Raw genomic sequence first — 25,834 nt, 5'->3', positions numbered from 1 at the left:
CCTTAAACAATAGCGGCGTGACCCCGAGTCACTTTCCTATCTGTAGAACAGGAGTTCATGGGCGTCTAGTGAACGTCACATAAAAGAAAGTATGGAAAGCATTTCGTGAACCTCAATGTGGGCTCCACCCAAGATCTCTAGGGGCCAGAAGACCAGGAGGGGCTCAGTCTGGGATAGTGTTGGGAAAAGGGACTCCCAGGAGGTGACACTCCCTCCACCAGTTTCAGTTGACCCCTTCTCTGCAGGTGCCCAGGTCCCCCAACCAGGATTTGGACCCAGCTCACTAGCCCTGACCTGGCCACCTGCTTCTGCCTTCCTTGGCCATTGATGGTATTTCTGCTGCTCTGGGTCATCCTCTGGGAAGGATACAGAAGCTGGGCAGTCCCCTGAAGAGGATAGGGAATGTAAGAAAGTCCCTGGAGCCCAGGTCCGAGGAAGATCCACAGGAGGAAGCGTTTAGGCCGAAGAAGAAAAGTCTGGGGAGTTGGGGGTGGGGCGGGGAGTGATGATTGGGAGGGGTCTTTGAGGGTCGTCCTGTAGAAGAGGGATCGGGCTGGTTCTGCTTGGCCCTGGTGGGCAGAACCAGGAGCGAAGGCTGGGGCGTGGGAAAAAAGAGTCAAAAGGAGATTTAGGTTCAATGTGACAAAAGTGGCCTTCAAATGCGCACTGTTCTGAAGTGTCCCGAGCTACTGTGAGGGCTGAATCAATGAAGGAAGAAGCACCGACCATGAGGGAGAGTTGTGCTAAGCCCCAGGGAAACAGGCTTTTTAAAAATGAGATTTCCCATCAATCAGGGAGATGGCACGTATGGAAAGCAGGCAGGGTGATGACAGTCACCCAAAGGACAGAAAACTCGTGTCTGCTTCCCCAGCCTTCCTCCTGCTCAGTCCTCTCCTGGCCTCTGCCTCCTGGATATCCCCACATCTCTACTCACAGAGATATTGGCCTGCTCCTTTCCCAGGCCCCTGGAATCTGGAAAGGCAGCAGGGCTAAGAGGAGGGACGTGGGAGCCATCTGGAGTCCTCAGAGACCTGGGAGTGCGTCTTGGCCCAGACGCTCATGGAGCAACCGCAGGCATGACCTCACCAAGGTGCTAGGAGCATCCAGCGAGATGCCTGACACCAAGCACTTTGTGGGCATTCGAGTGCAGCACATGTCAGGACTGCTAAGAAGACACGTGGCCTGTGGAGGGGAGGATGGGTCTTCAGGTTGGACTGAGGCAGAGGCTGGTGGGAGGTACATAAAGGGGATCGGGACTGTGCCATGTTCTCAGCATCTGAGCATGGGGGCATAAAGGCAAGCCTCATCAGTGCCACCAGGAGCACGAATGCCCGTGCGTCAGGGGCCAGTGCACAGCTCTGGGAACACAGCCTGGGTTGAGGTCTTTTTGCCTTTTCATCCATGCTCTGCCCATTACCAGGGCTGGGGGTGGCCAAGAGAACCCCACTTCTCTCTTGAGCAAGTTTCCCCCTTGGTGACCTAACCTCTGTCTATCTGTTTCTGCAGACACTTTGTACAAAGGCCACAATGCAGACCATCCGGGCGGCTGACACTAACGAAGTTGTGAAGTTAATATTCCGTGAATCTGATAACGACCGGAAGGTAGGAGCGCCAAGATCTCAGCGAGTAGGCAGGTGCTCCCAGGCCCTGCAGCACACTGCCAGAGACTGGCACCTGCTTGTAGAGAGTAGGGGGCTGTGGGAAACCAGGTGCCCCACTCCCCATCTAGGACCCTTTGGGGAAAAGCAGCCCCCTGACCACGCTTCCTGGAGTCTCCCAGGCTCCTTCCCTTCCCCTTCTGCATGCTGGCCCAGCGCATTTGGGTAGATCCTTCACCCATAGCCTTTGGCCCATCTGCTTCCCCTCTGAAGCTGGGTGGAACCCAAGGGCTTGACTGGGGAGGTGGGGGAAGGGAGGCTTGGAGGCTGCCCCATGACCACTGAGCTGCCCTCCAGAGCCTGGCAGCCCTTGTCATGTGGCCTTGCTTTCTCCCCAGGTCATGCTGCAGTTAGAGAAGAAGTTGTTTGATTATTTCAATCAAGAAGTATTCCGAGACAACAACGGAACAGCGGTAAGCATCCCCACCCTGGTTCTGTGGGTCGCCCTTCCTGGTGGTGCCAGGTCGTCCTTTGTGGTGGCCAGCGCCCTCCTGTGCACCCAGCAAGGGGGAGAGGAAATCGTGTTGTGGTCCTTCTGTGTGAGATCAGCTCTAGAAGCCTGTCCCAGGCCAGCAGCACACACATGCCAGTGGCACTGACTGGAAGCCTAGGTGCCTGTGAGCACACACCAAGGGTCTGGCATTCTCTTTTGTATAAATAGAAAAAATCAAATTTAGAGTGAAGTATATGTGTGTGACTACCACATGTATGTGGAAACACATAAGCCCAACTCTCCAGGCACCTGGGAACACTGGGCAGGGTCTCAGGAGCTTCTGGGCCCTTGTGGTCTTCACGCTCCCCAGCATCCCTCAGTGCTCCAGCCCAGGCCATTAGCTAGGCCTGAGAAATTGAACCATGAGTGTAAAGCCATGTCCTTGGCCACTGTCTGGGATCTTGGAGGAGGGATTCTTCCTCAGGCCCATCCTGGATTCAAGGGCTTGGGAGGCCCCTGACAGCTCTGAGAACAACCCAGGGTTCCAGGAAGTTAGTGTCTTGGATCTCAATAGAGGGTCTGAAAGGTTGACTTGTCTTGGCTTTTAACCCTTTGCCAGAATTTATTTGAGTCACTGGACAGGATGACGTCTATGTGTCCATGTGTATGCATGTATCTCTGTACGTATGCATGTGTGTGTCCACAGTTGTGTGTGTGTGTCACTGTGTCCCCTCCAGACAAGTCTTTCTGATCTCCCAGTGTTTGTTCCAAGAGTCCTCCTGGGTCTTGAGATCATGGATCTTGAGCTGTCTCCACCGCCACTTTGAAGCTTCCGTAGGAAGAAGGGCCCCCCTTGGGATGATTCAGGGCCTGTCTCTGCATTTATACCTCAGGAGGAGATGGCACTGCCAGAACTTGGTATCTGCCGCACAACAGACACAAGACCAAGTGGGCTGAGGGACAGACACAGGTGTTCCCCGAGCCTCTGGGTTCTTGGGTGAAGAGAGCAGCTGCTAACTTAAGGAGGGCTTGTCCTCCTCTGGGCAGTGAGACCAGAAAGTGGCCAGGGCATCTGTTGGAGCCTTGTGGACTTGGGAGTCCAAGATGGGGACTCTGTCACCAGGGATAGATGCCATTTTCTCCTGGGACAATAAGCCCTGGGTGATGCCCCTGCAAGGTCACACTCTTTCACCCTGGTAAAATGCCATGTTTTGTGGTTACATGGCTTTCTAAAATGTAACTTTATAAAGCAGCTGATTGTAAAATTGCCGAGCCAGAACTGCAGAAGCCGGGTCTGCCCCATGAGACGGCTCACAGCCAGCCGTCAGCCTTCCCAGGGATCCAAGATGGAGATGACTTCTCTCTGGCACTCTCGCAGCCGTGCGCCTGGGCAGATGCCCCACTGCCACCCACTCATCCACGTCCGAGGAGGCAGGAAATCTCCCCGATCCTCTGTGGCAGGCCAAGATAAATGGCATAATGAGTCACCGGAGATCATCTCATCTTCATGGTCTAGTTAAACACGCACACCACGGTCACCAAGAACAAACTACCTCTCGGCGAGGATAAATGTCCCTGGGCCGAGCTCGGCCCCCAAAATCCATCGCATCCTTCATCAACCACAGGGCTTGTACCAGCCTGACAGAAATTTAATTCAAGCTGGCTCCTGAAAATAATTATTGTATTTTAAGAGCAGTAATCATTGGTCGGGACATGATTGAATGTGTCCATGCCTATTGACTTTTTCTATGATTTATAGCTTTGTTTAGTCGATATTCCCATCGAAATTGTATAATTAATTATAAGTGGGGCTGTCAGGGCTGCAGGATGGAGAACCCTGATGAGTATTTGGGAAGATTAAATTTTCCTTAGCTGTGCCGATGCCAGGCTTGGGAATTTTCACAGCCCTTCGGCTGCTGGATAAAGATGTTTTCTGTGTGTTTAGCAACTGCTCGAGCTCCCGAGCATTGATTTTTCCGGCCCTTTTTTTCTCCGTGTGGTGTCTCTTCAGTAACAGTGGAATTTGTGCAGATGTGCTGGTCCCTGACAAATATTTATTACCCAGAGGCTGCTTCATCATTGTCCCCAGGCCATCCTCCCCCACCCCCACCTTTTTTTTTTTTTTTTACATTGTAATCAAGGAGAATGCTGGCAATCCGTGTGAAAGCTGTTAGGGGTTCCGGAGAAATTGCAAATAGATACAAATTAAAGATGTGGCAGTTCCTGATCGTGTCTAATCAGAAGCATTTCCAAACCTCATGTTTTCTGCCAGCACCCCCGAAATGGTTTTCCTTCTAGGGCATTTATCCCCGTCTGGTGCTGTGCCATTGAGATCTGGCCTAGAGCCCCAAACCCAAGTGCCCAGGGTCTTCCAAAGGACTCTCTTTAAGCAAAGGAAAGCATGAAATAAACTACCAGGATTCACTGGTAGTAAACAGGGTTTACATGGCTGCAAGTCAGTCAAAGGCACCGAGATGAACTCCAGTGGACCTGATGTATCTGCTGCCTGCTTGCCCTCATGGCTCAGCTGGGGAACAGCATGACAGGCTTTTTCTTCTCTGGCTATCATATCTTTTCCATGTAAAATTTTACATTTCAAGACTGATGAGTGTGAAGAGGAGAGTGCCACCAAAGGCCTGCTGAGATTTCATTATGGCTTTCTGATTCTTAAAATGGCTGTTTATGCAGCACTGAAGCAACATGGATTTCATCATTTATAGACGTCCTTGTAACTGTCCGAGTGATAGATCCAGAATATGCCTCACCCCTGCAGGAAGGAGATGTGGCAGCTGGAGGACAGTACTAACCCCTCCCTACAACCCCCCAGTAGGTTAGCCAGGGAGATCCAAGTGTGCAACAGGCCGGTGCCCAAAGCCTGATGGCACAGGAATGGCAAAAAGATGGCATGGGAGTTTCTAAAGTAGTGTTCACTCCAGACCCTTAATAGCCTGTCCTCACAAGCCTTGGTGTCTTTTCACATGGTTGCCCCTTGCCTTTTGTCCACCTGATTTCAGATACACAGTTCTGTCCTTTCTGGGAAGTCTTTATTTAGGGACACAAAGCTAGGGGTTTTTGTTTTGTTTTAGTCTTTTTTTTTAAATCTCACATTTCTGACCAAGACTGCAGTAGTCACTCTGAATTGGTCCAAGAGTTACTCAGTGCTGTACCCACCAGATGCCTCTCTGGGGCCAGGAGCCCTCAACCATGCCCTATTGGACTACTGGATCCTTTTTACTGGAATGATGTAAAATGAAAACCCACTTGAGTTTCTCTCTGGTGTAAATGAAGTTTAAGACGAGTGACATTCACTTACTAATCCATTGTGTCTTCCCATGGCCACCCCGGATCCAGGGGCTCTGGGGAGCATTACAGGAGGGGGGGAGGGGCTTCAGACCACTTTTCCATATAATGAGGAGCTGTGTTTGCACAGCTCAGAATTAATTTGATTCTGTCCATTTGGTACTCAATTAAATAGATAGCATATGAGTAAAAGTTAATAATGACTTATGTGGAAATGATTGAATCATTTAAAATGACTACGATTTTATAATCTCAGCAGAGTCCAAACTGAAAAATGATAATTAGCTCACTTCCTCTCATTTGGAGCCCCATGCCGGCAGGCGATGCCGAGAACGGACGGCTGCAGCGCGGGTCCGGTTGAGGGGGGCAGAAACGCTGGGCAGTAGCACTAGTGCCTGCTGGGATTCCACACGGCCTCCCACCCAGCCATGGAGTCCTCACCGATGGGGGCTTGGGAGCGCAGGGCACAGAGAAAGCCGTCAGAAGAATCTGACCCTCCACTGGGGACTCGGGCCCCCGGCCTTCTTTTTATCTACTCTCCTGCTGCCTTCTGGTTCACCCCAGCAGTGTGGTCCGCTTCCACTTAGATGGTGGCAGTGAAGGTTGGGAGCACAGGGCACAGAGAAAGGCGTTAGAAGAGTCTGAACCTCCACTGGGGACTCGGGCCCCCGGCCTTCTTTTTATCTACTCTCCTGCTGCCTTCTGGTTCACCCCAGCAGTGTGGTCCGCTTCCACTTAGATGGTGGCAGTGAAGGTTGGGAGCACAGGGCACAGAGAAAGGCGTCAGAAGAATCTGACCCTCCACTGGGGACTCGGGCCCCCAGCCTTCTTTTTATCTACTCTCCTGCTGCCTTCTGTTTCACCCCAGCAGTGTGGTCCGCTTCCAGTTAGATGGTGGCAGTGAAGGTTGGGAGCGCAGGGCACAGAGAAAGCCGTCAGAAGAATCTGACCCTCCACTGGGGACTCGGGCCCCCAGCCTTCTTTTTATCTACTCTCCTGCTGCCTTCTGTTTCACCCCAGCAGTGTGGTCTGCTTCCAGTTAGATGGTGGCAGTGAAGGTTGGGAGCGCAGGGCACAGAGAAAGCCGTCAGAAGAATCTGACCCTCCACTGGGGACTCGGGCCCCCGGCCTTCTTTTTATCTACTCTCCTGCTGCCTTCTGGTTCACCCCAGCAGTGTGGTCTGCTTCCAGTTAGATGGTGGCAGTGAAGGTTGGGAGCGCAGGGCACAGAGAAAGGCGTCAGAAGAGTCTGACCCTCCACTGGGGACTCGGGCCCCCGGCCTTCTTTTTATCTACTCTCCTGCTGCCTTCTGGTTCACCCCAGCAGTGTGGTCCGCTTCCAGTTAGATGGTGGCAGGAACGGTTGGGAGGTGCCTGATTCTCCCATGTGCTTCATTAGACCGAGAGCTGTTTCAGGTCTGTAGGACTTGAAGGTTTGCAGAGTTTTTCACAAAAATCTGTGTCATAGAGAATCAAGTGACATAACAAAAAATATGATGTCCTTTGATTCTCTATGACATAGGTTCTATTATCATCCCCACTTTACAGATGATGACATTAAGGCAAACAGAGGTTAAGGGTCACATAGCTAGTAAGTGTCCAAGGCAGGATTTGAACTGAGGTCTTCCTGACTCCAGGGCCAACACTTGACCCACTGTGCCACCCAGCCTTCTCAAGGATCTACCTGCTCCTTGAGGGCAGGGACTGTTTTTTGCCTGTCTTTATATCTCCAGTGCTAAGCATACTTCCTGGCACACATTACATGTATCAGAAATGGTAGTTGACTACCTGACTGATACACTTAAGGAATGATCTAAAAATAGATCCAGACTGACCATCCATGAATGTGAGAGGGGACAGAGTTTGGCCATGGCACAAAGGCTGAACTCTTTAACTGAAATTGAAAATATAAGTAAACAGAAAAAGACAGGACACTATGAAGAAGTACTGTGGGTCACATCACACCCAAAATGTTCACCCAGAAGAAGAGAGTTATTCTGCCACAACTATAGCACAGCCTTGCAGGCAAGGCAGACCACAGTGGTACATTGAAGAAAGCAAGCAAGACAAGAAGGAGGAGGATGAAGGCAAAAATGACGAGAAGAAGAAGAAGAGGAAGAAGAACTCCTCTACAGGAAAGAATTAGAAGGCACTTAGAAGAGAAGGTAGAAAACCTTATCCAAGCAATGGGCTTCCTGAAAATTAGAATGGATGAAATAAAAAAAAAAAACAAACAACTCCATAAGACAAGAAATTTAGGACAAAAAAAAGAATGTAAAGCATCTCATATTAAAAATAACTGTTTTAGTTGGTTGTCCTTCATTCTTGAAGACCAAAATGACATCACTGTGTCAGGGTCAAGGTCCAGTGTGTCCACTGTGGCTTATCAGACCAATATGAGCTTGGAAGGCTCTACCACAAGTCAGGCACAAATAGTCCATGTGAACATTTGGAGTGGAGAAGGTTCAAAATTTGAACATCTCACATTTCTTTTGAGCTAATTCAGTTCAGCTTTGCTCATAGAGCACAGCACCTTTTCTGATGAGGGCACATCACACTGAGCAGTTCTGTGCCAGTGTCTCCCATGTCACACAATCAATTCCAAAGTTCTTAAGAGAGACTTTGAGAATGTCCTTGTATTGCTTCTTCTGACCACCATGTGAATGCTTGCCCTGTGTAAGTTCTCCATAAAATAGTCTTTCAGGCCAATGTATGTTTGGCATTTGAACAATGTGGCCAGCCCATCTAAGTTGTGCTCTCTGCAGTAGAGTTTGAATGCTTGGCAGTTCCACTTTAGAAAGGACCTCAGTGTCCAGTATCTTATCCTGCCAGGTGATCTTCAGAATCTTCCTAAAACAATTCAAACGGAAGTGATTCAGTTTCCTGGCATGGTGCTGGTAGACTGTCCAGGTTTCACAGGCATACAACAATGAGGCCAGCACAACGGCTCTGTAGACCTTCGGTTTGGTAATCCATCTAATACCTCTTCTCTCCCACACTTTCCTTTGGAGCCTCCCAAAAACTGAGCTAGCTCTGGCAATGCATGTATCAACCTCATCATCTATGTGTACACCCCTGGAAAGTACACTACCAAGGTAAGTGAACTTACCCACAGCATTCAAAACTTCTCCATTTGCTGTAACCAGTGGTCCCATGTATGGATGGTGTGGTATCGGCTGGTGGAGAACCTCTGTCTTCTTGGTGTTAATTGCTAGGCCAAAATTAGCACAAGCAGCAGAGAATCGATCCATACTTTGTTGCATCTCAGCCTCAGAGGCTGCATTGAGTGCACAGTCATCAGTGATCCACAAGTCAGGCACCAACTTTTCCTCTGCTTTACTCTTGTCTTGTAGCCTTTTCAGATTAAATAGCTTACCCTCAGCAGTAGCTGACCTTGATGCCCTGTTCATCCTCATGAAGGCAGCCAACAACATTGCTGCCTTGGGAGCAAGTACACAGCTTTGTTTCACTCCATTGGTGACTGGAAAACCTGAGAACATCTTCCATTATTTAGAAACCATGCAAGCGCACCACCATGGAAATGGCTTATGATACTGATCCACAAGCCCTCATGACTGACAGTCTCAAAGGCCTTGGTTAGGTCAACAAGGGATCATGTAAGAATCCCCAGACTCTCAGAAAACCATAGTCAAACAAAAAATATAGTTAACCACTTTTCAGGAAATTGTGAATGAAAGCCAACCAGATCTAGAAGGAAAAGTGAAATAGGAAGAATCTGCCAGTGTCCTCATGAAGGAAACCCTGAAATGAAAACTCCCAGGAACATGCTAGCCAAAACCGAGAGCTTCCAGGTCCAAGCTGCCAGAACAATATCAGATATCTGGACACTACAGCAGAGATCAGAGAGAAAATCGTGGAATATGATATTCCAGAATGCAAAAGATAAATGTTTACATCCCAAAATAACAACCTACAAAAAAGAGCCTCTAATAATACGGAAGATTTTTAAGTAGTGATGAAAATGACCAGAGATAAGTAAACACTTTGAAGTTGAAACACAGGAGTCAAGAGAAAGCCAGAAAGGTCAATTCACTTGAATGATTGAAAAGGGCTAAAGACTAATGAAATGCCAACATTCCAAGAGGGGAGAAAAGATACAAGTGTCCCTTCCAAACTGTGGTGTCTTCAAGGGTTGTGGAGGGGGTTCAGTAGCACAGGGGGCCTAGGGCTCATTCTCCTCCATTCAGATGGTCTGGAGAGAAAAGGGAAGAAAGAAAGAAGGGGTTAAATTGAATTGTTTTCATAGTTGGGGGAGCAATACAAACCTGAGACGAGGCAGAGCAAAACCCATCAGGAGAGTTGACTACACACAGGCCAAGAGCTTAGTACCAACACTTATTAAACCAAATAGAGGAATGGGGCGGGGGAGGGACAAGGAGAAAGGAAAGTGGGGCTTCAGAGGGGAACCTGTGGGGGAGGGAAGAGCCATCAGGAAAACCAGCTTTAGCTGCAGAGGCTGGATCATAAGTGACAATTAGAAGGACAGAAAGAAAATAAAAGTGCCAGTAATTGGAATCTGGGCAAGGGGAATAGAGGATGAACAGCAGCGTGGATGCCGAGAGCTTCAATTATAGAGGACAAACGTGGAATACATCCCTTCTCTTTCTCCACTTTCTTCTTGCAGAGGGAGATTAGAGACAGTAAATAGTATAAGGAAGTGGTATAAAAGAATATGATGGAGAAATACAGAATTAACAATCATAACTGTGACCACAAATGGGATAAAGTCGCCCATAAAATGGAATAAGTCGACAGTATGGATTTTAAAGCATTCCAGCAATATATCGTTTATTTGAAACATAAATTCATACAGAATGAAAATGACTTCTTGGAGCAGAATTTATTAAGCTCTAGGTGAATTCAAAAAAGGCTGGGCTAGCAATCATGACCTAAGACAAAGCAATGTGTGTTTAAAGAAGGTAAACAGGAAAACTACATTATACTTAAAAGCAGCAGAGACAATAAAGTAATCGCAATAAAATTCCATGAATTGCATAGCATATGAGTAAAGGAAAAGATAATTAGAGAAATTATAGACCGAATAATTATACAAAACTTTAATAGTTGGAACCTTCAGGCCTAGAAAGATCTGACAGCAATAAACTACAGCAACAGTGACAAAGAGCACAAAAACAACAAAGAAAGGAGTCCAGAACCTGAAGAGAATTTTAGCAAATTTTAGAAAGTTAAATACCATCGCCATGTAGAGAACACTGAGTGAGAATAGAAGAAGGGTACGTACATTTGAGCATGACACCTTTACAAAAAGCAGCAAATGCCAAAAAAAGCATGAATATTAAACACATCCTTACTGACCACGATGCAATAAAAATATTATCAGCAAAGTGCCTTTTCAAAGAAGATATGGACACAGAGACTAAATAATTGAATCCTAGAGAACTGGTGTGTCTAGTGCAAGTTATCGTAATAATAGATATTTCATCAAACACAACAGCAACAGTAAGGTCACATACCAAAGCTTTCAGAATGCAGCCAAAGCAATCCTTGGTTAAAATTTCATATTACTAACATTTTCACCAATAAAAGAGAGAAAGAATAGACCAACGAATTGGGTGTGCAACTAAAAAATACTAGAAAATCAACAATTAAAACTGAACAATAAAAGAAGATGATTGAAATGATAAGTAGACATAAAAGTTATTTCTAAAACTAATGAATTATTCACTGCTCTAATTTTAAAATGAGAAGAAAACCAAATTGCCTGCATCAAAACATTAAAAGAATTCACAAATGAAGAAATTATGAAAATTATTTTGCTTAGCTATTTGTCGATATTTAATATGTAATTCATATGTGACATTATAATTATGATAATTTAAATGAAATATAGGGATACTACCAAAATATATAATGTCTAGATGAATGGAACCTCAAGTAGAAAATTAAAATAACTCAGTCTCAGAAAAAAGAAATTGAAAAAGTCAATGAAGTAACTCCCAAAGTGGGGGAAAGAACCTAGAAAAGATAGAATTGTTTACAATCAAATTCTATCAAACAATTCATAGAATATTTAATTCCAACATTCATAGATTATTTGTGAAAATATGCAACAAAAGGATACTAGCAAATGCCTACTGCAATGGCCCTGATTCCTAAACCAGGGGGAGATAAGGCAGAAAATAAAAATAAGGATCATTATCTCTAAGGAAAGCCAATGTAAAATATCGATGAAAATATTAGAAAAGAGACTAGATCATCCCAATATAAAGATTATACACTATGCCAGGTTAGCTTTATACCACAAATTCAGGGTCAGTTCAATATTGGTTAAATTATAAACACAATAAACCATATCAATAACAAAAAGTTACAAATCCCATTATTACATCACAAGGTGTGGAATGGCTTTTAACAAAATATGCAATATGCCTTTTTGTTAAAAATATTTAAAATCATAGGAATAAATGAACTATTCATTAATATAATAAATAGTACATACTACATATGTATGCATATATGTATATAATATAGTAAATTAATATAGTAAATAGTATCTGTCTAAATCCCAAGAGCTAGTATTGTCTATAATTTAGAAACACTTTTCCAATAAGTGATGACATCGTTTCCACCAATATTCTCAAACATGGTTCTAGAAATGCCAACTATAGCAATAAGATAAGAAAAGGAAATTGAGGGAATAAGCCCAGGTAAAATGGAAACAAAGTTACCACTTATTACAAATGGATATAGTGTTATAACAATGGAACTCCCAAGAAATTCAACTCAGAATTGATTGAAACAATATCTTTGACAAGGTAGTAGGATATAAAATAAGTCCATGGAAATCACCAGCCTTTCTAAATACTTCAAACAAAATGTAGCAGGAAGAGATTGGGTGGGATCCTTTCAAAATAACTTAAAAATGCATAAAATCATTGGGTGTCTACCTACTGAGACATCCACAGAAACTATATGAACACAACTAACCTAGAAGAAGCTGGCTGGTGCAGTGGATGGAGCATAGGATCTAGAGTCAAGAAAACCCCAGTTCAAATCCAGCCTCAGACACTTCCTTGCTATGTGACCCTGGACAATTCACTTAACAGTGTCCTTATCTGTAAAATAGAGACATTAATAGCACCTACCTCCCAGGGTGGTTATGAGGATTAAATGAGATCATATTTGTGAAGTGTTTGCAAACCTTAAAGTGATACATAAATGCTGGCTATTAACTGTTAACTAAAAAAATCCTTTATAGAAATACAGACCTAAATAATTGGATAGAGATTAAGTGCCAATACAATAAAAATGATAATGCCACCTAAATTACTTATTCAGTGCCATATCGATGAATCTGCCAAAGGAATATTTTTTTAATAAGGCTAGAAAAAATAGTAATAATTCATCTGGAGGAACAAAAGGTCAAGCATCTCAGGAGAGATAATGAAAAAGTGGGAAGGAAGGGTTCCTAGCACTACCAGATTTTAAATTACACTACAAAGCTATAAAGATCAAAACTCTTTAGTCCTGGTTGAAAAATAGAGAAGTTGGTAAATGGGAAAGCAGTTTGGCAGAAAGTAGGTTGAAACCAACATATAACACCATGTACCACAGTAAGTCCAAATGGATACATAACCTAGATAGAAAAGATCACATCATAAACAAATTAGAGGAACAAGGAAAGAGATAGCTTAAATAATTATGGATAAAAGAAGAGTTCTTGAGTAAATAAAAGAATTGCAGGAGGTAAAATCAATAGTTTTCATTACACAAAACTGAAAAAGTTTTGCACAAACAAAATCAGTGCACTAAAATTTGAAGGGAAGCACTTAACTGGGAAAAAACAAACCTTTCAACAGTGTCTTTGCTGAAGATCTGACATTCTAGATGTATATAGGGAATGGATTCCAATATATAAAAAGAAGAGACAAGCAGTCAGAGTTTATGTGAATAAGCAGTTATCAAGGGAAGAAATCCAAGCTATCAACAACCATACCCCACCCCTTAAAAATGTTCCAAAAGTCATTAATAATATGCAAATTAAAGCAACTCTAAGCTTTCACTTTCCACCAGTCCAGTTACCAGAGACGACAAAAATAAAGGAAAATGACAAATATTGGAGAAGCTGTGGGAATCTAGGCACATTAATGCATGGTTAGAGGAGCAGTGAATTGTTCCAGTCCTTCTGGAAAGCAATTTGGAACTATTCCCTGAAATGTCACTAAACTATACAGATCTCAAAGGAGAGCCCACCAATAGAATAGCATTATAAGAACAGAGGGACAGATTCAGAGAAACTTGAGAGACTTGTGTGAACTGATACAGACTGAAATGAAGAGGGCCAAGAAGCTGTTTTATACAGTAAAAAACAACATTTTAAAGAAAAACAACTGGGAAGGACTTAAGAACTATAATTAATGGAATCACAGCCCATGACTCCAGAGGATAGATGATAGAATATGCTACCACAAGGTGGTGGACTACAGGTGCCAGCTGGAGCTGTTTCCACATGTGGGAAACCAGTGTTCATGATGGTAAAAATAAAAGGAAAGATAGTCACAAAAATGCACTAAAGTCAATCCAGAGGAGAGACAGAGAGCAAGACAGCTTTGAGACTACCCGGCTGACTTCATCATTAGCTTTTCAAAAATCCAAGTTGTGTATAATTGCAGTTTGCCAGTTCCCACACCGTCGTCTTTTCCTGTTCTGTGTGCTCATGTTTGCTTCTGTTTGTCAAGTTCAGGATAACAAAAAATAGCCTGAACCTCAGAGAGGTTGGGGCTGAGACACTCTGATGGTCTTTATTCTCAGGGGTCAAGGCAGATACCTCCAAGATGAGAGCAGATACCAAGGTTAGAGTTCCCAGAGCTGTGTGCTGGGAGACCTCCATTCAAAATGTTCGTCATCAGGCTACCTACGCATTAATGGCTGCTGGTATCTAGTGCTGCCCATCTGCAGTGGATGTTGCTGCCTCCTATTTGCTGAGCAACAACTGGCATGATCCTGGGTCCTGAGTGCCTCTGCTGCTCCACAGTGCCAGCAGTCAAGGGTATCTGTGCACCAAAGATCAGCATTTCCACCTTCCCTCTGGCTATGGGAGGCAGCCCTTCCAAGTCAAAGAATCTACAGGTTGTCCTCATCACCTCCAAGGTGAGAGAAATTATGAAAAATCAAAAACTCCAGGACTTTGGGGCCATTCCTTTCTTGAAGAAGGGGTCAGATCCAAAGAGGCCCCCAGAGCTTTGTGTCCTGGGAATGTGGGTGTGGATCAAGTCAGGCTGTGATATCCCTGCACATGGGTGAGTGATGCAGGCCATAAGAGAATCCAGTTTGAAGAAGGAAGACTTGGGGATGAGAAGACAGCTATCTTACCTTGTGGAGGAGGGGTCAGACTCAGAGCTAGGACCTGTGGGCAGGAGCCACCTCAAGGAAGACAGAGGAATGGCAGCAGGGGCTTCTTGACAATTAGAAATGGTTGAAGATGTCATGGGCTGCCTTAACTATCACTAAAGGGGGTTCCCCTTCTTCAATTTTTTTTACTTTCTTTTTTTAATTTAACAACTACCTACTTTCTCTCCCACACCCCCACACCCTCCTCCCCCATGGAAGGAGAAGAAAGGATCTATCAATAAAACATATGCCAAGCACCTACTACGTACTGGGAAGAAGAGGAAATGCCTTGAAAAGTGCATGAAATCAAGCAAAACAAGCCCCTCCATCGGTCTTGTGTGAGACCCACTTCATTTATCCCCTTTTAGCTGGAAGGCTCTAGAAGCCTCCTGGCTCAGATCAGGCTCAGACTCAATGTTCTCTTCCTCCATGACTTCTGGGAGGTTCTGGGTGCTGCCATTTTCACCTCTGCCCCAGGCACAGGCAAGGAGGAGCATTGGCTCAACTCTGCACACACTGTGTGCTTTACACACATTACCTGGTTTGGGCCTTGTGGTCCCAACTTATAGGGGAGTACAGTGGAGTCCAGGGAGGTGGTGCCATGCCCAGCTATGCTGTCAGTGTCAGGGCTGGGAGCTGAGCTGGGTCTCTCCTGGCTCTAGGTTCGGCCCCCTAGGCAAGCCTCTTAATAAAGCTCTGGTTCTGTCCTCACCTCCAGAAACTCAGGTGGAGCCTAGGGCTGTGTGCAGGGAAGCATTTAACCACAAAAACCTGACTCTCTGCCCCAGTGCCCATGTGGGTAAAGAAGGGACAGAAGCCCAGGACAAAGAGCCCAAGGGTCCAAGTGGGACCCTCCCATGCCACTTCCCTATTTGTAAACTGCACCAAGTGGTCTCAAGGGACCCTTCAGGCTCTAGAACCTGGGGTCCTCCTTTACAGAATTCACAATTGCCTCTGGTGTACTTGTACCTGCCAGTGGTCAGTGGAAAGATCTTGGCATGGTCTCCTCACTTCCCTCTCCAATCCAGAAGTGTCGTTCTCCTTCTGCAGCTGTGAATTTTCCCAGGGTGACCACTGGGAGCTCTGGTCAGTGGTGCTGACCTCACCTCCCAGTCTGGCCATGCGCAGACGCTGGACTCAGGCCCCCAGGAATGATGGCCATGGGTCTCCAGTGCCTGGATGAAATGGCCTCGTTGGGCAGGTCTGTCTTTGGGCATCCCAGGGGATGGAGACCTTTTTTTGACCCAAGCCAGAAGCATTGCGAGGATTTCATCTTCAGTGATTTAAGCATCAGAGAAATGTGAAAGAAATTGGCCCCCTCCCCCGATAAATAAGAGGCTTCATTTTTATCAAGGTTGATTTGATCACGTTCTATTCTGGTGTCACTAGGGCGGTGGCATCTCTCCCCCATGCAGTGTGCCAGGCCCATGACCCTGTGACAAGGCTGGCAATGGCCTCACTGTCACCACAGCAAGGGGAGGACAGGAGAGGACATGGCTGCCTAGGGATGGCCAGCCTGGCAGTGGGGGCCGGGCGGGGGTGGGCTAGGGCCAGGATCTCCTCCCAGAAGTCTGCAGAGGAAGCCAGATCAGCGTGGGGCGAGGCCTCCTGTGAGGGGATGAATGCAGCTAGGTCAGAGCCATCTGGAGAGTCCACACTTGCCCTAGAGGGAGACCAGGAAAAGGACAGGCTGTCACCCTCTAGAACAGAAGGAATGCGGTGTGGCCTGGGCCTCACTTTCTGTCCCAAAGCAGAGCCTGTGGGCCCTGGGGCTGCTGGCAGGGTTTCTTTGGGCCTGACAGCCCCTCCTCTGGCCGGGGCTCTCTCCTGGGCTGGGAGGGGCCCAGTTTGTCTCCAGGGCCACACTCAAAGCCCAGTCTCATTCCAGGGGCAGTCCCCGGGGTGCCCCAAGGGAGGATACACAGACCAACTCCGTGAATCTCTGCGCTTCTTCAGTTTGGTTTGCGTCTTTCCTTCCCCTTCTCTGCTGGGAATTGTACCTGATGCAGGTCCTCATGATTGCTGTTAGTGTATGCAACATTCTGCAGCCATGGTCTCCCCCTGCACCCTGGCCAGCAGGTCAGTGAGTGTGCCAGAATCTGCTTGCTGCCCCACCAGGGCTGCAGTGCCGCGAGAGAGATGGAGGAGTTGGGGCAGCCCCGCCCCGAGCTTGCAGAAGTGGGAGGGCCTCGGGGAGCCTCCTCCTGGGGCAGGTGGCTCAGGTAGAGGCTTTTCCCACAAATAATTAACGTGGGCAAGTAGCTGCTAATTGCACATTTCAGGAATGATTTATGAGGCAGTGGAAGGGATCTCATCGCGCTGGGAACGGCCACCATCCTCATCGTGGTATCAGCACAGCTGTGTGATGGGACGTGATTAATGAATGTGGGCAAATACAGGCCGGGAAGGGGAGTGGGGGACGGGGGTTGCCTTCATGGCTCTGCCCTCTGGCCCCCACCCTGTCGCTGTCCACATGTGCCCACAGAAAATCTCCACTTGGCAAAGCTCTTTGCGCTGGGTCTTTGTGAGCATCAGGTTCACCGATTTTTGACTGTTTAAATAGTGCTTATATCTGTGAAAGCCAAGCTGGTCCCAGAACTCTTCCCCATTTAAAACCTTGGCACAGTCGGGGAGGTTTTTAAAATCTCCCATGTCTGCTGCCCAGCACACACGTGGACAGGCCTTCATGGGCTACCTAGGCACCTCCTGGATGATGTTCGGTCCACACCAGTCCAGGTGTTTCTTGAGCACTCACTTGGCTGGAAGGTCAGAGCGGCCCCCGTGTGTGTCTGGAGGGGAGGAGGGTCCCTCCAGAACAAGTTTCAGAGCCAGCCCCAGCATCCCTGGGTATCATGCATGGTGTGAGGTGGACCCCCAGAGGGACCTGGGTGGTGAGCAGCCTGGGCAGTGGTGGCCTGAGCTCAGGTTGACTACAAGGTACCTCCCCTCCCAGGTGGTCCCAGAAAGTCCCAGAGAAGAAAGCTGTTAGTGTATGCCTCCAGCCAAGCCCTCCACAGCAATGGCTCACTCTGGCCTCTCTTCCTTTTTTGTAGCTCTTGGAATTTGACAAAGAGTTGTCTGTCTTTAAAGACAAGTTGTATGAACTGGACATCTCATTTCCTCCCAGGTAAGTGAGCTTCTCCGTCTGTCTTGTCCTGGCTGCCCTGTGTGGAAGCTGCTGCGTGGAGTGGCCAGGCCTGGGTGGTGGGAGCTGACCCATCACATTCTGGAGTGTCCTTTCCCTGGGAACAGGAGAAAAAGACTCTAGGGGCCTGAGGATGCCATCCTGGGTAAAGGATATTCTCGAGGGAGAGAAAATGGCCTGTGCTGAGTTTAACTGAGAGGACACAAACTTTTATAAAAAAAGCTTTGATCATACTTCAGGTAATATTTTCTTTGTCACCCTAGGTAGTTTATGCATTTAACAATATGATTCTGAGAAGCAATCCTTAAGCTTCCCCAGACTGCCCAAGGGGCCCCTGATGCCCCCTGCAAAAGGTTAAGGATCCCTGCTCTGAAGCAGGGGAGCTGCTCCTGAGGGTTTCGACTCTAGGACAGAATGAAGATACTCTGTGTTATTCAATAGACTAGCTACGCACAGACACCACACAATGCACATGCGTACATATATACACACCACACACACACACATACATACCCATGGTGCCCCAAAGAGAGAAAAGCAGAGAACGGGAGAACCTTAGATGCCTTGGGGCTTCCAGGAACCCTTGTGAATGGTGGACTTTGGAGACTGGGTTCTAGTTAAGTCATATGGTACATGAGCTGCCTCTTCCTAGAGGATGGTGTGACTCATCCATGGTCACACAATTTTATGCCCAGGTGCTCCGACTCCAAAACCAGCACTAGGGTGAACTGTGTCATGGGCACTCATCTGAAGGAACTGGGGAAGGATCAACTTAGGGCCAGGCAAGTAAATGAGAGAGTTTCAAAGGAAGGTGATCAGCTTGGAGAAGGGCCTGGAGAAAAGGTGCCTCAGGGGGGACACACTACTAGTCCCATATTGGAAAGGCAGGGGAGGCCTGTCCTGTGGCAGAGGCAGGAGAGGGGGCTAATGAAGGATGAAATTGCAGGAGGACTTTGACCAATGAGGGTGTTGTCGATGCTAGCGCTTTAGAAAGGGATGGGAGCACTTCACAAATATAACCTCATTGATCCTCTCAACAGCCCTGAGAAGGGCTATTAGCTCATTTTACACTTGTGGAAACTGAGGCTGACAGTGGTTAAGAAATTTGCCCAGGGTCCTGCAGCTAGGAAGTGTCTGAGGTCAGATTTGAACTCAGGTCTTCCTGTCTCCAGAACCAGCACTCTGGCCACTGCACCACCCAGCTAGCTGCCTGTGGCTTTTATTCCCAGACTTTCTACTTGTGACCAGCACTTGGGGGGCCTCAGCTCTGGGGCAGGTAAGATGAGGGGAGACAGTTCCCAAGCAGAAATACTGTACCCGAGGAATAGGTGTTGCAAATGGCTCTCCTCTGGGAGAAGTCTGGGTACAAGCCATGTCCATTCATCACAACCAGGCCATGAAAAGCGGCTTCCAGTTTGGGCCCCAAGCTTGGCTTCTGGTTCCCAGCATCCCGAGCAAAGACTCAATGCTTTGAAAGGCAAACCCAAAGGGGCCGAGTGACCAGCAGAAATGACCCAACCGGAAAGGTCCCAGCCCAGCAGGGGCAGGAGGGGCTGCACAGCACCCTCTGGAATGGGTGGAGTAGCCCCACAGGGGCTTCAGATGGAGAATCGATCAGCCCCACTCTAGTTAAGCCTATGGCAGAGCCCACGGTGGGAGGTGGGGGGTGGACCCTGCCTTGCTTTCCAGCCCAGCCTCGGGTCTCTCCAGGGAGTCACGGCCAGGGCAGTTTATAAGCTCAAAACAGTCTATTTTAAGTACCTGTTCCAGTACGGGCTGTGATTTCTGCCCAGGAAAGGTCTCACTGACTCCAGAGCCCAGGAGTCCCGAGATGGTGACAAACACAGTTAGAAAGAGGTGAGGCAAGGCCCCTATGCCTCCTGCCATACCAAAACAGGTTTTGATTCCTGCTCTTTTGTAAGGCTGGGCTCTGGTGGAGACCTCCAGGCATCCTGTAACTCTAGCCACGGGGCTCACAGGCAGGCACCAGACTTTCTATTCCCTTCCAGCAGCGGCATTATCTGATATTTTTAAAGCATGGAAAGTGGAAATGTCCTGCAGCAGCTGGGCCAGGCTGCATGCCCCCCAGGGGAGCAAGGTCATTTCAGGTGGTCAGAGAGCATATTGGGTAGGCCTGGCAGAGAATTGGGGAACCACCGGGCAGGACGGGATGTACACTGTCAGGTGCACTCCTCTGTCTTTGTCTCCCTCCTTCTCTGTCTCTGTCTCTCCGTCTCTCTTTCCCCCTGCTCCCCACCCCAGGTGCTGTTACTATTTTATTTCTCTCCATAAGAAGGGAAGGTTCAGTGGAAGGGGGGCAGAAGATGCGTGTCCAGAACAGTGGCTTCGGGGCACTTTGCTCTTGACAGCCGGGGCTGCTGGTGTGAGGGCCTTTGGAGGCTCTGCTGAAGAGGGGCCCCTCAGGCCGTGCCAGGAGGCAGCAAAGCCAGGCCCAGGAGGTCCAAGACAGCTTCCATTGCAGGGAGTTGTTGGTGAGCTCTCTCACCAAGAGTGCACCCAGGTTAGGAAAGTCAGTGGCTGTTGCCCCAGAAGCAGTTTGGAATTAGGATAAGAAAGTGATGGGGCATTGGAGGCCTTGGCGCAGAGATCCTGTGGCCAGGCATTTGCCCCCAGAGGGGCCCCCTAGCCAGCAAAGCATCACCCTGGCTCTGGGTGCCCAAGTAGAGTGCCCATCCTCAGGACACAGACCAGACAAGTCAGTACCTGAATGGGCAGAACCGGAGAGGGTCTCTACTGGTCAGTCCGTGTGGGCTAACTGCCAAGGAGGCCGTGCCCCCTTCACAGCCCCACACAGCTACTCAGACCTGTTCCTAAGTCAGCTTCTCCTTCTTGCTCGGGCGTCTCACTGGGGTCCATTTGGGGGGGGGGTCACTTGATGTTTTCTCAGCCAGATGCCACAGGAGGCAGGCAGATCCGGCCTCACCCAGGGGCTCTGTTCTAGGCAGACAGGGAGGAGATGGCACATGTCCCCAAACAAGGGATCTGGTTATTTAAAGAAACGGGTCAATTTTCACTGGTGGGAGAGCTGGCCCCAGCCACCCCGGACGGACGCTGCTGCCATCAAAGCTCATGCCTTTCCAAGATTCACGCCTTTCCAGACTCACTTTGCAATCTTTAAAGCTCACAAGAGTTGGCTTTGATCGTAGTATTAATCCTCTGCACCTTGGACCTGCAGCTCTGTGGCTGGGGCAGCCCCACAATCTTGGCAGCACATTGGAGGGGATAGGGCAGGGCATTTGGGATCCAGAGGGCAGGCAGGGCACCGGGCCCTGCTCCTTATTGCATCTGGGTGAGCGCAGTCAAGCCGGCTCCACCCTCTGGGCCTTGGTGAAGGGAGGAGGTGGAGGCACTGGCTCGGACACAGGCAGGGAGGCCTGGGGGACCTGGCTCCCTATGGCAGTCAGGAAGGTGATGCCAGGGCCGGAGGAATGGGGATGCTCAGGGAGTCAGTCAGCAACCCAGGCTGAGAGCATGGCCAGAGTGGGTAGGACAGCCCCAAAGCCTAGGAATGCTGGTTCCAGGGAAAGTGAGGAGGAGGAGGAAGAGCTATTCTCCTCCTCCCCCCAGTCACAGAGACCTCCAGCAGAGGTATGCAGTCAGTCAGGGCCTCATAGTGTGCTCAGTCAGGACCCAGGAGTCAGCTTTGGGGCAGGGGTGGAGGGGGGGGGGAGTAATGTGGTCAGTCAGGGCCTGGAGTTGGGGGGGTGTGGTGGTAATGTGCTCAGTCAGGCCCCAGAGTCAGCCAGAGGTGGGGGTGAGGGTTAAATGGTCAGTCAGGGCCCAGGAGTTGGGGCAGGGGAGAGGGTTACATGGTCAGTCAGGGCCCACTCCAGGCCCCAGAGTCAGTCAGTAGTGAGAGGGAGGGCTATATGCTCAGTCAGGGCCCAGGAGTCAGCCTGGGGGGGTAATGTGGTAAGGAGTTGGGGCAGGGGGTAGGGTTACATGGTCAGTGGGGGCACATTTAGGGTTAGCATTGTGATGTCAGGGCCCAGGAGTTAGCCTTGGGGGTGGGGGTAAATGTGGTCAGTCAGGGCCCACCTCAGGGCCCACCCCAGGCCCCGGATTCAGCCTTTCCCAGGGGGGCACCATTTGTAATTGACAAAAGAAGACCAGTTGAGATGCACAGTGGTAACCGTGCTTGGGATGCTCTGACACAGGACATTGGCTTTTAGGATTTCGAAGAATTTAGCATTTTGGAAGAAAATTGCATCTCCTTTCCTATGTCCAAGTGACTCTTCCTCTTAGGGCCTAAACCCTGAACCCTGCGGGCTTCTGACTACCCTGAGATGCAAGGGCAGAGGGAGCCCTTAGTCCCCCTTGGCGCCTCTTGGTGACCTGCCCGGGAGATTGGCGGGATTTAGCCTAGAAAGAGAAGTGGACGGACAGAGGGAGCCCCTGCCAGGAGCCACCTTCTTTCTCCTCTTCCTCTCCCATCCTTCCTGTCCCTCCCCTCTTCTTCCTCCTCCTCCTCCTCATACCAGACCCTCCTGAGGATCAGGACCTGAAGGATACCATTCCATCCCTTCCTGGGCCCCTGCCCCAGGCCTCTCTCTCATGAAGTCCAGCCCTGGTAATGGGTGACCCATCCCTTCTACCACCAGCAGCCAGTAGCAGGGACCCGGGGTCTGTCCTTTGTACAAGGGCAGATAACCTGGACTCCGGGGTCCCCGGGAGACCCCAGCAGCTTCTTATCAGTAGCAGCCCTAAGTCAGTGTGTCTTGGGAAGCCAGCCTCTCCCCAGATTCTCCAGGAACAGCAGCATCAGCCAAGCTCCCTGTATAAGGCCATTTCCCTACATGCCCCTCTCTGGGCGAGTATTTGGGCCTTTATTCTCCATCTGGAATGAGGCTATTTTGCCCATTCCAGAGGGCGCTGTGCAGCCCCTCCTGCCCCTGCTGGGCTGGGCCCTTTCCAGTTGGGTCTTTCCGCTGGTCACTCAGCCCCTTTGGGTTTGTTTTTCAAAGCATCAAGTCATTGCTGGGATGCTGGGAACCAGAAGCTGAGCTTGGGGCCCAAACTGGAAGCTGCTTTTCATGGCCTGGTTGTGATGGATGGACACGGCTAGAGCTGTCCAACATGACTGCTGACTTGGAGTCCAGCGTCTTGCGTAGCAGCCATTCTGTCCCTGTCCCCAGCTATCAAGGTGACATTGTCATTGGTAATTATGCTGTTCAAAGAGGGCAGTTGAAGTTGGGAGGGAGGAACACCCTCATTTCTCAGGCATCCCTGGGGGAACTGTTCTGAATAGGTGGCCCTGAAAATTGCCCATGCCCTGCATCACTAGACCAGGTTATAGCCCTGGTCCAGGCCTGGCGGTGCTCAGCCTTCTGTCTCTCCCTGAAGTCACTGGCTGAGCTTGGGACCCCTGAAAACTCTGGCTCCTTTGCCCTCCTCCCCCTTTTCTGAACCACCCTGGGCCACTGCCATCCAGATGAGACTTCCAAGTCCCAAGCTAGACAAGCTTTTTGTGTTTTCCTCACCTCGCACGAGGCCTTGGCAACCCTACCCCTCGGAAGCAAATGCACCTCGGAATTTGAAAGACAAGCTTTGCGCAGACCAGGCAGTGGCTCTGACCACAAGCAAACAGAGGCTTTGGGTGAGACTCCTGAGGGACTGGGCGGCAGCCATAATCAGGAAAAGTGCCCGGGGCATTGTGGGGAGCCCAGCTACAGGTGGGCGATTGTTCATTTTATCACCATTCCCCATTAATGATGGCGATTACTCTGGGAGCTGCCGCCCACTGAGATAGGCGCAGACGTTTCACTGGCTCACACCCACCTCCTAGGTTTGCTTTCAGATAAGTGCATGCACAGTAATCTCCCATATTAATCATTCTCTTAAAGGGACTCTGGTTGTTTATCGGCCGTAGGCTGTCAGGCAGTTTCCTGGCCGGACATATTTTCGGGTCTCTGGCATCCCTCTGTCCTGGGTCACCCCCCTCCCTCCCCTCTGCTGGTCTGGCCCGTCTGCCTGTGCGGAATAACAATCTCCTTGGGCTCAGCTCACCCTGGGCTTGTGACCTTTCCGTTCCCACAAACGACTTTCTCTAATGGCCTTTGAAATGACGCATACTCTTGCTTCCGTCCTCATTCTGAGTCCCACCACGGCCTGCAGGAGGCAAGGTCACCCACACTGGCTGGGCAAGGAATAACAAGCTTGCCTTTGGCGCTTCCATCCAGGGAGGCTGCCAGGATTTCATGCCCACTTCCCCCCTCCCAGGCCTCTCCGGCTCAGGCATGGAAAGGCCTGCTCTCATCCCTCACTCTGGCTACCCCCAGGCTTCGGGACCCCCCTACTTGTGCCTGCTTGGCCTCTGCCCCCTGAAGTTCCCCATTATCTTCTCAGAGAGTGCTGCCCTAGCAGGCACCTGAGACTCACACACAGCTGCGTCTGCGGTTTGCTGGAGCTGGTGAGAGGAGAGAGGACCAAGGAGCTAGGTGGCCTGCCATACAGCCTCTAAAGCCAGAGGGACTGGTAGAGATGATTATCAAATCTTTTATGGCTAGGGAAACTGAGGCCTGGGAGAAGAGCCAAGATCTGAACCCATGTGAACAGTGCCCACTGAGAGTAGCTGGCGTGGGGGCTGTGCCCAGGGCTCCCCGAGTAAGCCCTGGTCTCTCCCGCCTTAGCACCTTTTCCCACACAGGTCCCCCTCCCTATGATGCCCTAAGCACCACCATGACTCTCTTGGTTCTGAGGGCCAGATCCAATGCCACCTTGTCCATGGTGCCTCCCTGCTCACCTTGGCTCTGAGTTCTGCTTGTCTCTTCTTCTTGCTGTCCCCTGGAGACCCTGAAAGGCTAAGGACTGGCCATGCTTGGCCCTCTTTCTTTTCTGGCAGTCCCAGCACAGGGCCTCATGCCCAGGAGACCCTCCACAAAGGGTGGAATGGAGTGGCTTCCTGGCCTCCATCCACATCCCTGTGCAAACCAAGTGGCATGTTCTGCGCTGGGCACATGCTCCGAGACTGGAGCTGCAGAGCTCTCAGACAGCTTACTTGGTGATGAGAGCCCCTTCTGAGGGAGACCCAAGCAGTGCTGGGATGCTCTGGGAAGGCTCCCCCTGCCCTGCCTCCTCCGGGCCAGGCCACCCTTCAGATGAGGGCCCCTCGACCACCTCCGGCCCATCTCTGTCCTTGGGGATTGTTCTCTGCTCTCCGGGACTTGGAGAGCAAGCATTGCTGGGAGGGGGGTTGGGGCACCTCGGAGCCATCCCTGGCTGCTCTGGCTCCTCCCCTTTGGCCGAGGGGTCGCAAGGTCCATCACCTTCTCTTCCTCCCTCCTGGAAGCAGCCCCCTCACCCCATGCTGCACCCACATCCTGTGGAGTCTCCCTGAGGTGGACAGGGTGTGCAGTACTGGTCCCAGGCCTGGTGAGTCTCCCTGTCCCTGCACAGCTAATGGGCCACCCAGCTGGGCTTTCCTAAGCAGATTGCGCGCTTCTCGTCCGGGGGCCCCACCAGTCAGGGCCTGGGCCTTCTCCGCAGGCAGGCAAGTGGGACAAAAGCCCAGCTATGGGCGGAAAAGAAAGACCTGGGGAAGGGCCAGAAAGTGAAGAAGACGCCACAGAGGTAGAAGGGACATCTCTACCACCCACTGGAAACAGGCACAGCCAGAGGTATCAGAGGATCAGAGAGATGACAGGACATTAGGGGTCACCAAGTCTTGCCCCTTGTTTTACAGATGAAGTGACGAGGCCCACAGAGGTCACACTGGCAATGTGGGGTGAGAATTGAAGCCATGTGTCTTCACTTTGAAGTCCTCTCCCCTTTCAATTGGCCTGGACTGTCTCAGGGGAAGTGACTTAGCTAAGGACTCATAGAGAGTGACAAGGCCAGACCAGGGCCCAGGTCTTATTAAGCTGGTCACGATGAGGCTCTCCTTCCCATTGTATGCTCCCCTCCCCA

General features: G+C 49.5%; 1 protein-coding gene across 4 annotated transcripts in view; it reads left to right on the top strand.

Annotated features, from left to right (window-relative positions):
- INPP5A (inositol polyphosphate-5-phosphatase A) overlaps positions 1-25,834 on the top strand; it is a 248,472-nt gene that overhangs the window by 209,766 nt on the left and 12,872 nt on the right. For all 4 annotated transcript variants that reach the window (XM_036736925.1, XM_036736924.1, XM_036736927.1 and 1 more), the window contains 3 exons: positions 1,507-1,602; positions 1,997-2,071; positions 17,817-17,890. In XM_036736925.1, the coding sequence (XP_036592820.1) occupies positions 1,507-1,602; positions 1,997-2,071; positions 17,817-17,890 (245 nt within the window). The remainder of the gene's footprint in view (positions 1-1,506; positions 1,603-1,996; positions 2,072-17,816; positions 17,891-25,834) is intronic.

This window comes from Trichosurus vulpecula, chromosome 8, assembly GCF_011100635.1.
Source record: "Trichosurus vulpecula isolate mTriVul1 chromosome 8, mTriVul1.pri, whole genome shotgun sequence".
In the NCBI taxonomy this organism is placed as follows: Eukaryota; Metazoa; Chordata; class Mammalia; order Diprotodontia; family Phalangeridae; genus Trichosurus; species Trichosurus vulpecula.
Note: the sequence above shows the minus strand (reverse complement) of the source record. Positions and strands in the feature narration are given on the sequence as shown.